Source organism: Gastrolobium bilobum, unplaced genomic scaffold (assembly GCF_033153095.1).
Source record: "Gastrolobium bilobum isolate Gb01-03AN ecotype WA unplaced genomic scaffold, APGP_CSIRO_Gbil_v1 utg22847, whole genome shotgun sequence".
NCBI classification, from domain to species: domain Eukaryota; kingdom Viridiplantae; phylum Streptophyta; class Magnoliopsida; order Fabales; family Fabaceae; genus Gastrolobium; species Gastrolobium bilobum.
The window spans coordinates 126,715-137,671 of NW_026895264.1; the positions used below are offsets into that span (position 1 = coordinate 126,715).

The 10,957-nt window shown below is 35.9% G+C and overlaps 2 protein-coding genes and 1 pseudogene across 4 annotated transcripts; 1 reads left to right on the forward strand and 2 right to left on the reverse strand.

Moving 5' to 3' along the window:
* The first annotated feature begins 1,047 nt into the window (after nt 1–1,047).
* LOC133302712 (protein trichome birefringence-like 12) lies at nt 1,048–4,936 on the forward strand. 3 transcript variants are annotated; one of them, XM_061502538.1, is made up of 4 exons: nt 1,048–1,580; nt 2,994–3,131; nt 3,824–4,077; nt 4,378–4,936. In XM_061502538.1, the coding sequence occupies exons 1-4, from the start codon at nt 1,048–1,050 to the stop codon at nt 4,644–4,646; spliced, it is 1,194 nt and encodes a 397-aa protein (XP_061358522.1). In that variant the 3' UTR covers nt 4,647–4,936. The 3 variants fall into 3 exon arrangements, with proteins under 3 accessions (XP_061358522.1, XP_061358516.1, XP_061358525.1); XM_061502532.1 differs by having other exon boundaries at nt 3,824–4,073; nt 4,356–4,936; XM_061502541.1 differs by having other exon boundaries at nt 3,824–4,073; nt 4,379–4,507.
* Nucleotides 4,937–5,929: 993 nt separating this feature from the next.
* On the reverse strand, nt 5,930–6,688 carry LOC133302652 (protein RMD5 homolog; annotated as a pseudogene).
* Nucleotides 6,689–7,260: 572 nt separating this feature from the next.
* Nucleotides 7,261–10,657, reverse strand: LOC133302683 (glutamyl-tRNA reductase 2, chloroplastic-like). The gene is made up of 3 exons (XM_061502499.1): nt 10,357–10,657; nt 9,951–10,192; nt 7,261–8,664 (listed from the first exon to the last, which is right to left on the reverse strand). The coding sequence occupies exons 1-3, from the start codon at nt 10,589–10,591 to the stop codon at nt 7,537–7,539; spliced, it is 1,605 nt and encodes a 534-aa protein (XP_061358483.1). The 5' UTR covers nt 10,592–10,657; the 3' UTR covers nt 7,261–7,536.
* Between the last annotated feature and the right edge of the window lie 300 nt (nt 10,658–10,957).

The following is a 10,957-nucleotide window of genomic DNA, read 5'->3' on the forward strand; positions in this document are numbered from 1 at the left end:
AATTTATTGGAAATTATTGGGTCGCATTTATTAATTAATTATTAATTTCTAATAAATTATAACTATTAGATTGACAGAAATCAACGGTGATTAAGTTAGTTGTAAATGTGGTAAACTTTTTTAGTGGTAAGTATATCCTTGCCCATTTAAAAATGGGGCAGGATATACTTACCACCAAAAAAGTTTACCACATTTACAACCAACTTAGTCAGTGTTGATTTTCGTCAATCTAACGATTATAATTTGTTGGAAATTAATAATTAATTAATAAATGCGACCCAATAATTTCCAATAAATTATAACCGTTAGATTGACGAAAATCAGCACTGATTAAGTTGGTTGTAAAAGTTATAAATTTTTTTGGTGGTAAATATATCCTGTCTCATTTTTTTAAATATGCAATGAACAAAATTCTTGTGAGAAAAATAAATATAAAGAATTCCCACTTTATTACTATGTATGAATTAAATAAATATTAGGTGAAACTCAAATCAATTATTTTTTGGGCATTTGATAGACTATTTTTTTTACTCAAAAATTACGATTTCCCATAATATGGTGGGAAATTGAATTTTTCGAGAATATTATAAAAAAATATTTGATAGATTAAAATATTATCACAAACATTGGGTCAATATTTTCCCACCACGTAAGATTTTTAAAATATCACATGTTAAATGATATTTTGAGCTGAGAATATGAGATTTTTAAGTTTAAATTTAAATCCTAGGAATATAAAAATTCAGGGAATGTATAAATTTTAAGGGAGCGTTTGGTACGCGATATTTTCCAGGATTTTCGGGAAACTGAATTTTTTAAAATTTTTAATTTTAGAATATTATAGTAAACTGAATGTAAAAATCATATTTCTAAAAATCGAGATTCCGGATTAATTAGAATTTTTAGATTTCTTTCGGAAATAAGAATTCTAGGGTAAACCTCGGGCATGACTTTAATGGAAGGTTTATTTCATTTAAATTAATATAAGAAAAAGAAAATTACATTAGGTAACCCTCGGGCATGAATTGAATCCCAGCATTTACAATTATGTCTCCAAAGTTACCTTCTTCACCTCTGTTCCCTTTGCTCATCTTGTTGACACTTGCATCCCTCTATTTCTTCTCTTCATTCCTTTCTCTCAATCTACCTTCTTCTTCTTCTTTAACCTCACAATCACATGCAGTCTCAAACTGCAATCTCTTCAGAGGTTACTGGGTCTTGGATCCCAATCGCAACCCACTCTACGACCACACATGCCCCTTCCATCGAAACGCCTGGAATTGCATCAGAAACCAGAGGCAAAATCTGAGCTTGATCAACTCTTGGAAATGGGTGCCCCATGGCTGCCATTTGCCTCGGATCGACCCGTTTCGGTTTCTGGGTCTGATGAGGAATAAGAATATTGGGTTTGTTGGGGACTCGCTCAATGAGAATTTCTTGGCTTCTTTTCTCTGCATTCTCAGGGTTGCTGATGAGGGTGCAAAGAAGTGGAAAAAGAAGGGTGCTTGGAGGGGTGCCTATTTTCCCAAGTTCAATGTCACTGTCTCTTATCATCGTGCGGTTTTGCTCTCCAAATACCAGTAAGATTCTCATTTAGCAAGTTTGTTTGGTTCAGAATTTTGCAAATTGCTAAATACTGCTTTTCTACTAGGATATCAGTACTTATTCATAGTTGACAAACTAATTGCCAAATAGTTTTCTTTTCGGATAATTCCTTGCAAGAACTAGCTTAGATTCTTAGAGATTTGTTAAAAGTGTTGAACTTATGCTGGAAGATTGATAACAACCAACTGATTTTAGCTTGTATTGGCTGACTAAAATTTATGGCTAAAAAGGAATGATATTTAAAGCTTACCTTTTTGTCTTGTGTCTCAACTATGATGTGTAGTTGACACTCATTGTTGAGGAACGTGTGCCAGTGGAATCGAGTTTGATAGGTGGCAGTTTAAGGAGGTTAAAGCTGCAAACTTGTTCATGGATTGAGATGGTAGTGTTTAAACTTTCAAATTATAGGGAAAGTGATGCTCTAGCTGGCAGATGTAGTTAATGAGTGCATGTTCTTTTTGGGTTGCAACACTGATCTGTCCTACTTCTCTATACTCTGTCCTGCTGTTGATCCTCATTTTAGCCACATTTGTGAATATGACATTTCCATTTCAAAGTTATTTCTCCTACACTGCTGCAGCCTGCTGCCCATTTTATGGATCAGAAACACACATAGACATGATCTGCAGCACTTCTTTTCTTTTGGAATTGTTTAAGAAGATGCATTAATATCAGAAACACTCAAATATAAAGACTGCAGCTGCACAAAACATCTCAGAAATCTAAACAAATACATTTTATCTGCCTTTTTTCATGAAGATGCATAATATGCTTGTTACAGATTCTGCATTTTATTGACAAATTCACTTTTTCCACGCATATATTAATTCTTTATGCATACACACCAAAAAATCCATTATACTACGATATATACATGCATCTGAACAAAGATACACAGTGATGCTTACCCCTCACGTTTCCTTTTTTATGATTTTCAGAATAGGTATACTTCATTTTGGTTATTAAAATATGTTTATGGATATTGGTTGGCCTCTTTTTCCTTTACCACTAGTGTGTTTAATTGTTATTTTAACAGGGTGGGGAGGGGGGAACTTTCAAATTAGGTAATAATGATTATGTTGGAGTCAGATTAAATATTTTTGTAATTTGACTTGTTAAAAAATGGGATTAAAGACAGCGATCCATAAAGTCAACCATCTCTGTTTCTTTATTTTGTTATCTTGTTTGAGTATGTCAGGGTTTTGGCTTTTAGCTTATTTCTCTGAAGGTTTTGATTTTTACAGTTTTCATCTACTGACTCTATCTCAATTCTTGTTAAATGTCTCCTCTGTTTGGGTGGTTGCTAGTTAAATGTCTTGTTTTACTTTGTTTATTTGTTGTGAATTTTGAAATGGCAACCTTATGTGCTCATTATTGATTAAACAAAGGTGGCTGCCAAAACAATCTGAAGCTGGGATGCAAGATGGATCAGAAGGTATTTATCGAGTTGATGTTGATGTTCCTGCCGACGATTGGGCTAAAATCTCTGGCTTCTATGATGTCCTGGTGTTCAATACTGGTCATTGGTAATTCTTCCTTCCTTTTCCTGAATATTTTGGATGATGCAGTGATACTTTCATAATGTTTTGAGTTTTGACTGCCTATATGTGCTGTTGAAGAGTTGTTGAATGAATTAAATAAGTAATAATAGTAATACATTAAAAAGTACTCAAAAGAGATTTGATGTAGGACAGGTACCCAAGAGTACTCCTCTTAGCAGAGTACTTCCCTGATAAACCTAGAGGCTAGAGCACTCCTCTAAGGATAAAGTCTCTGATAACGATGAGTGCTCTTTCTGCTAAAGGAAATATCAATTATCACTTAAGCAAGGAAATATTAATTATCAATTGTGCAAAAGTCCAAATTACGTAAGGCATCTAAAGGGTTTTTATATCCCAAAGATAATAAAAGTCCTAAATAAATCATAATAGATACATAATCTTAATAAAATATAAATTTCCTTAAAGTGGATATCTTATCGAAGATAAAATCCCTAAAACTAAGGAAAGATGTCAGTATCCTAGATAACATAATTATCATTAAATCCATATGTGAAAAATAACACAAATAATCCTAATTTATTCTGTATCAAGATTACTCATGCAGCAACATATGTTTTAATGCAACTGGTCTCCAGTTAATTTTGAGTTGCTTAAGCATTTTTATAAACTTTTCCAATGATTGAATATATACAGTTACTTGATTTTGTCTTTAATAGGTGGAATTATGACAAATTCCCGAAAGAGAAACCTCTTGTTTTTTATAAAGCAGGACAACCAATAGTTCCTCCACTTGGGATGTTGGATGGACTTAAAGTTGTTCTTGGTAACATGATCCCATACATACAAAAAGAATATCCTGGAAACACACTTAAGTTCTGGCGTTTACAATCCCCAAGGCACTTTTATGGCGGAGACTGGAATCAAAATGGTAGCTGCTTGTTCAACAAGCCACTTGAGGAGAATGAGGTGTGTATTTCTGAAACTTGCCTTGATTTTATCTCTTCTAGGTATTTCTCACAATGGCTAATAATTTTCCCGGTTCTCCAGATTCCTAATACCATGAAATTGCAATATTTTAGAACTTATTTTCCCAAATTTCTCTGTCATGTACCTGTGTAATATCTCACATTTACATAAACATCCAACTCTAGCTGCATTTGAAAAAAGTTTTAATTCCAAACGACTTGGATGCTTCACGTTTTCTGAGAGACATGTTGAATTTTGTACGGGATACTAATACATGGACAGCTTGACTCATGGTTTGAACCCAGGAACAATGGAGTTAACAAGGAAGCAAGACAGTTGAACTTTGTGATCGAAGAGGCGTTAAAAGGAACAGACATCCAATTGCTTGACTTGACTCATTTAAGTGAGTTTAGAGCTGATGCTCATCCGGCAATTTGGTTAGGAAGGAAGGATGCAGTCGAAATTTGGGGTCAGGATTGCATGCATTGGTGTCTGCCTGGTGTCCCTGACACATGGGTTGATATATTGTCACAACTAATCCATGATGGTTTTGGTAGAACTGGTAGGTTATAGAAACTGGAGAAGCTATCAAATTGCATATATTGCACTAACATATGCTGAAAAATTCCACTGGAGATGTTGGGGGGCATGCTGCGAAGTTCTGGGACCAAGATTTGAGAATATTGAGTTGTGCATGAAATGTTCAAGACTGATCTTGGATGGAAGGAAAGCTTTGTTCCTCCATATTTGATGGAAGAAGCAACTGATTTGGTCGAGCATAAGCTATGCCGAAAGCGGCTCCCTTCGAAATACCATTCATCATAGGGCCCTAATTTGTCAAATACCAGCATTGAATTCTTTCATTCAGATTATTATTATCATTATTTAGCTTAATCTTTTATCGAGAATTTTGATATTTAGCAACTGCATTAGGTTAGATTAATAAGCTTGTAAGGGAAAATTTAATACGCAATGGGTGCATTAACTTTTTATTTAATCAACTATAATAGTGCAGCCCAAAACTGATATGCATGGAGCACTACTAAACAACAAAAAACCATAGAAGATATTAGACCGTTTAATTGTGTTCGTGTGTGTCTGTGTTTTTTTTTTTTTATAATAATCAGATGATTTTTTTTTTGAAAAAAAAAATTGTAATGATTTTGTCAAAATAGTATTTTTTGAAATAAAAAATAAAAAATTATATCATAAATCCGATTTTTTTTACCCTTAATCCGGTCCGGTTAGAGCCTTTAATCAAATCTTTACAGCCACAGCCACTCTTACTATACTATGATCTAGAAGGCGCAAATGCTATTAATGTTTACTAATACTTTGAATTATTTTCATGCTAAGAAGCGTAGCTGGGCTGTAGTAAATAGCTAATTCCTAATTAGCATATCCTATTTCTTGGCATAAGTTTAAAAGCGTGTAGCACAAGGTATTGATGTAATGATATTGGTGAATACTTAAGTAGAGTAATCTACTAAACACGGTTAATGCATTCATAATTGTACACTACTGTACTAGCAACCCATAGAAGTTTAACGTGTGATCATGGAAGCACCTGCGCAAATTAGAGCTGTGAATGCAAGAATTGTGTCAGTAAACATTGTTCCCGTAAAACCTTTGACTCCCAATTCGTTCATTAAGCAGCCATATTCTGCGTATATGTAGATGATTCCCAAGGAAATCTACAAGTTAATCTAATGAACTAATGGGGTAAAAGAATGAGGCCACAGCTCTGGCATGTAAACAGATTCTCTCAATTTCATTCATTGAATTGGTCATATCAAATGTAGAAGAGAATTTAGCAAGACTATTTATATACAAACCAGAAAGGTGAACTTCACCCATTAAATATTTACAAATACACGCTGTCTGCATTCTGCAACTGTAGCTTCTTGTGGACAGTATGGACACTTAAATATTCGCATGCTGCTTTTTGATAACTTCAGAATTGACTGCTTGCAAAGGACATGTGAACATGACAGAAGCATTGGAGGATTCTCTTCACTCCCTTGATCCCTACTCACAGGGAAAACAAAAATTGAATGGAACTGAAACTCCTCCCCCAATTCTAGAGGCACTGGCAACTGTTTTATTGACTGCCACTCCTGCTTCTTTGCTGCTATTACTTTTGCCAACTTTAAGAGTGTAGGCAACCCCTCCACTCCAGCTGCAACTGCCACACTCAATGAGCTCTGGTAGGACTGCCCCAAGAGGGCGCAGAACTGCCGTGTCAGCTCTTCGGTTGCCGTCGCCCGATGGATTGGGGACACCAACTCAGAATAAGGAGAGCTCTCGAGCCTTCCTGCATGGCAACCCATAAGCTTTTGGAGCTCATTTTTGTGGAGGGAAGCAAAAGGAGCAAGATAAGTTTGGGCATATTTTAAAGCATCATCATCTTGGGTTGCATTTTGCAGGACCTCTAGAAACTGCAGAGTATGAATCTTAAGCTCGAGATTGGAACCATTCTGGACAAGTTTCTCTCTGTTGGCAGATACCTATGTGAGAGCTGGCTGAAGGTTTCTAACCCTCATGGCTTCAAGAATCAGATGCAATTCCAATAATTGGGATCTTAGTGTAGTTGCATCAGGCTCATCAGATTCATAAACCAATCAATTTTGTGTCTCTTGGTTTGACGCCAACTAAAACAAACACCATGGGTATCATCATCATGTGCACAAGGTTGAAAGATTGAGAATGAAATTTGTTGCCATTGAATCAGTGGTTCTTCTCATCAAGCATCGACGGCAAATGCAAGTTCTGCATGTACAAAATCCCTTTATCATATTCAGTTCTTTTATTGATGGCATAGATTACACTCTTCTTTCCCCATAGCCAGGTCCCACTCTGTCAATGCTTCGGTTTGTGGCACTGTTAGTATCTTTGTTATTTAGAAAGTAGAAAATTGTGTTAAAAAATGAAACGAATGCATACACCATGTAAAACTGAGAACATATTATGGAAGAAGAGAATGAAGTAAAATATTGTATTCGAGATAATTCATTATCAAACTTGCATTCATGCAATTATCACAAAAGTCTCCCAGAACAATCAGCAAAGTTGTGATCATCTTACCATCCAAATTTGTATGGTAAACATGACCAAAAGATAGGCAGAAAATAAGAGAACAAAACTATATATGAAGATAACATCTTGGAATCAAATATTTATACTCGGCCTCGCAATTATATTAATTACAAAAATACAAGAATCATCTATTGTCATGAGGATTGAGGATCATGAATCTTCAACTACACTCTATGCCAAAGTCGAAAAATTTAAAATTTTCAATTCAGTGTGGGACATCAATGCCCATTCAACTTTGTGTAAGGTTAACAAATAATTAAAAGAATTAGCCTTTAAAGGGCCTCAATTCACTATTTTAGTGTACAAAATGGTGAAGGTTGCAGCCTCCACATGAATCATATAAAGTGAGGACCATTTTAAGAAGAGTTTACTTCTGAGCCTTTTCCATCTTGACTCTGATCTTTTCTTCCATCAAGGATATTTCTGTCTCAAGATCATACATTCTGTTAAGAGCACGCATATTCTCAAGTACTTCATTCAGACTATGATTATCATTCCCATCACACCTCAGGTGCTGCATGGGACCTTGAAGTAGCTTATTCATAATACCCATACTAAGGGCATAAATTGCTTCTTTATGCTCCTTTGAGATGTCATTGCCCATCTTTGACAAACACTTCTCCAGCTCAGAGGCTCTAATCCTTTCAACATAAGCTCTAAATTTCTTAATAGTAGGTACAGTTTCCAGGGAGTCTTTCCATGCTTCAAATTTATTCAATTCTTCCTGGATAATTCCCCGGGCCTCTGCAGCTTTCTGGAGTCTGTCCTCCTTGTTAGCTGCAACAACTTCCTGGAGATCATCCACATTGTACACAAGTGCAGTCTCCAGATCTGAGACACCTGGTTCCACATTCCTAGGAATAGATATATCAATGAAAAGTCGCCTCATGGCACCTTGGCTAACTAGAGGAAGCATCTGCACATTCTCTTTTGAAAACAATGGGGATTCAGATGCAGTGCTAGTGAAGATTACATCAGTTGCAGCAGCACATGCTAGCATTTCCGAAAGAGGTCTAAACACTATGTCAACACCTTTCAACTCTTGACGAATGGCATTGACTTTCTCTTCAGTTCTGTTAACAACCACCATTTTTTTGCACCCTTTTGCTGCTAAATGTTTAATCACAAGTTTACCCATCTTTCCTGCCCCAATTACTAACACTCTAGCATTAGCATAGGAAGATTCTGAAAGCTTCATTAGACCCAACTCCACAGCAGCTGAGCTGACAGAAACTGACCCCGAGGAAATGTTAGTCTCAGTTCTAACTCGCTTTCCAACAGAGATTGCCTGCTTGAACAACCCACTGATTTTCCTATCAAATCCAGCCACTCCTTGTCCAGCTTTTACAACTTGTTTCACCTGGGCAAGAATTTGACCTTCCCCAAGAACAAGCGAGTCAAGCCCAGCAGCCACTTCAAACAGATGCTCTGTGGCATCCCTGTTATACAGCAAAATTTGGTGCTTACAAAGCTCCGGTACTGAAACCCCACTTGTCTGCAAGTTAAAAGAATACAACAATAAGCTACTAGGGTTGGTCTAATGGTGAAAGGTTTGGATAGTTTGCATGAGGTCATAGATTCAAATCTCAGTGCTTCCATTGTATAAAAAGAAAAGAATACAAAAATTTGTTAAATAAAAACAAAAAAGATAGAAAACTCTTTTTTTTTTTAAGTTCCTCGCATCCTTTATGACTGAAAATTCATAAATTCGAGGCTCCGGACTTACGAGGGTAAGATGAAGAGTCCATCCTTACCCTTACACATTTTTACAAAGAGCCTATTTCTAAGACTTGAACCTATGATCTTGGTCACAGGTAGCAACCTATGTAGCACCGACATTACCACAGGACACGGGATACGACACGACACGACACTTTGACACGTTAATTCTAAAAAATGTTAAATTTCGACACGTTAAGACACATTTTGATATTATATAATATTTTTAATTTATGTAATGTATATTATATTTAATATTCAATAGTTTAACAAAAAAATAAAGCTAAACTTATAATACCCATCAATTTTGCAAAAAAACATAAGATATTCCAAATGTTTATATTAAACTCAATAAAATAGTAATCATAATCCAACGAATCTAATAGTTGGAACTCAAAATGCAACGCAACATAACCTTTGAACCTTTTTTTGGAGTCTTTGCAACAAGTATTAGAGTGTCGGTGAGTGTCGGAAAGTGTCGGACACGAAACGTCAAGAATTTTGAAGTGTCGGTGCTTCATAGGTAGCAACCTTGTCATTACTCTAAGTGCCTACTTGGATCCCTTTATTTTTAGCTTCTTTTCTCCTTATAAATAAAAGTCAGGCCAAACAGGTTTTGAGAAAAAATCTTATAATGAAAAACTCTTATTTATAATGAAGAAAAAAACCAAAAGACAAGAGCTCCTCATAGGAGCTTTTTTTTTTTAAGCTTTTATTAGCTTTTCTTGAATTATGTATTTTTTTTTAAAACGAAGAACCATAGACATATAAACAGGAGAGATTTTTCTTGAAATGTGTGCTAAGCTAAAAATTTTATGCAATCATCCAACAACTTTCAATTATTATTTTTTAACTCTTTTTTTTCCCCCTAAAAACAAAATAAAATCCAAACATGCTCTAAGGCTCGCCGTTGAGTCAGAAAACAACCTCTGCAAAAATTAGAAAGTGTTTCCGCAGTTGTTTGTTTGTTTTAGTTCCTTGCATCCTATCTTCATGTTTTTTTAGAGTGCAGAGAATAGATCGGATCATGATATTAAAGTGGAAGAAGATGGATAAGTATACCTTAGACATCCACTCAGTAACTTCTTTAACACCGCGGTGCTGAGATAGAGCCACAACATATATCTCCATCCTGTTACAAGTGCTAAGAACAGCAGCTTCTTCTATATGGTTCAAATCACAAAGCTCCCCAATGATCTGAGGCCATTGTGCTTCTGGGATTGCAAGCTTCTCACGTATCTCAACCGGAGCCGTGTGAATGTTAAGCCCTATCGCAATAATGCTACTCCTTTCCTTCGTATATCCTAACACACAAAAACAAACAAACAAACAAAAATAACTTCAACTCCATACTCAATGATATCTATTGTATTTTTTTTTTCAAAGATTATATTTTTTTTAATGGGAATTTTGGGAAAAGGGAAAATTGGTTAATGGAGTATTAGGGGAATGAAGATTGAAGACTCACTATCTGCTGCGGAAGTTTTCAGCAACTCGAGAGCCGAAGGCTTTGAAGCGATCACGTTTTTTGGAATGGAATTGTTGGAAACGATTTCGCATCTGGGATTGAGAGAGAGTCGAGCGCGTGAGATGGAGGGTTTGGAAGGGATGAAGAATTGAGAAGGCGGTAAGGCAAGAGAACGGCGGAATTTGGCGGAGGAGGAAACAACGGCGGCGGCGGAGGAACTACCCACGGCCGCCATAGGAGGAGGAGTTTGATGAATGAAGGAACGAATGAATGAATGAATAATAAGGATTTGATATAATGAGTAAGGGATATAGAGAAGGAGTGTGATCCAATGCGATGCAATGAATATTTATTAGCTGTTTTTCATAGAATTGAATAATGCAATGTGGTGTGGGAAAAGGGTACACACACGCCTTGTTTGACCTGTGAAAAAGTGGTGTTGGTGTTTATAATGGGTCCATGTTTTGTTTTGTACACACGCGCTTTAACCGACCCATTCTTCAACTACTGCAGTTGGACCAACCTCCAACATCATCTTTTTTTCATTTTTCATTCATTATGTATTTTACTTGTTCAACCAAATATTAGAAAGGTCTGTGTC

Coding starts and splice junctions, on each gene's coding strand:
- LOC133302683 (XM_061502499.1), bottom strand. CDS start 10,591: ATGGCGGCCGTGGGTAGTTCCTCCGCCGCCGCCGTTGTTTCCTCCTCC. Junction 10,193..10,356: donor GAAAACTTCCGCAGCAGATA/GTGAGTCTTCAA, acceptor TTTGTGTGTTAG/GATATACGAAGGAAAGGAGT. Junction 8,665..9,950: donor TTACTGAGTGGATGTCTAAG/GTATACTTATCC, acceptor TTTAACTTGCAG/ACAAGTGGGGTTTCAGTACC.
- LOC133302712 (XM_061502532.1), top strand. CDS start 1,048: ATGTCTCCAAAGTTACCTTCTTCACCTCTGTTCCCTTTGCTCATCTTG. Junction 1,581..2,993: donor GTTTTGCTCTCCAAATACCA/GTAAGATTCTCA, acceptor GATTAAACAAAG/GTGGCTGCCAAAACAATCTG. Junction 3,132..3,823: donor GTGTTCAATACTGGTCATTG/GTAATTCTTCCT, acceptor TGTCTTTAATAG/GTGGAATTATGACAAATTCC.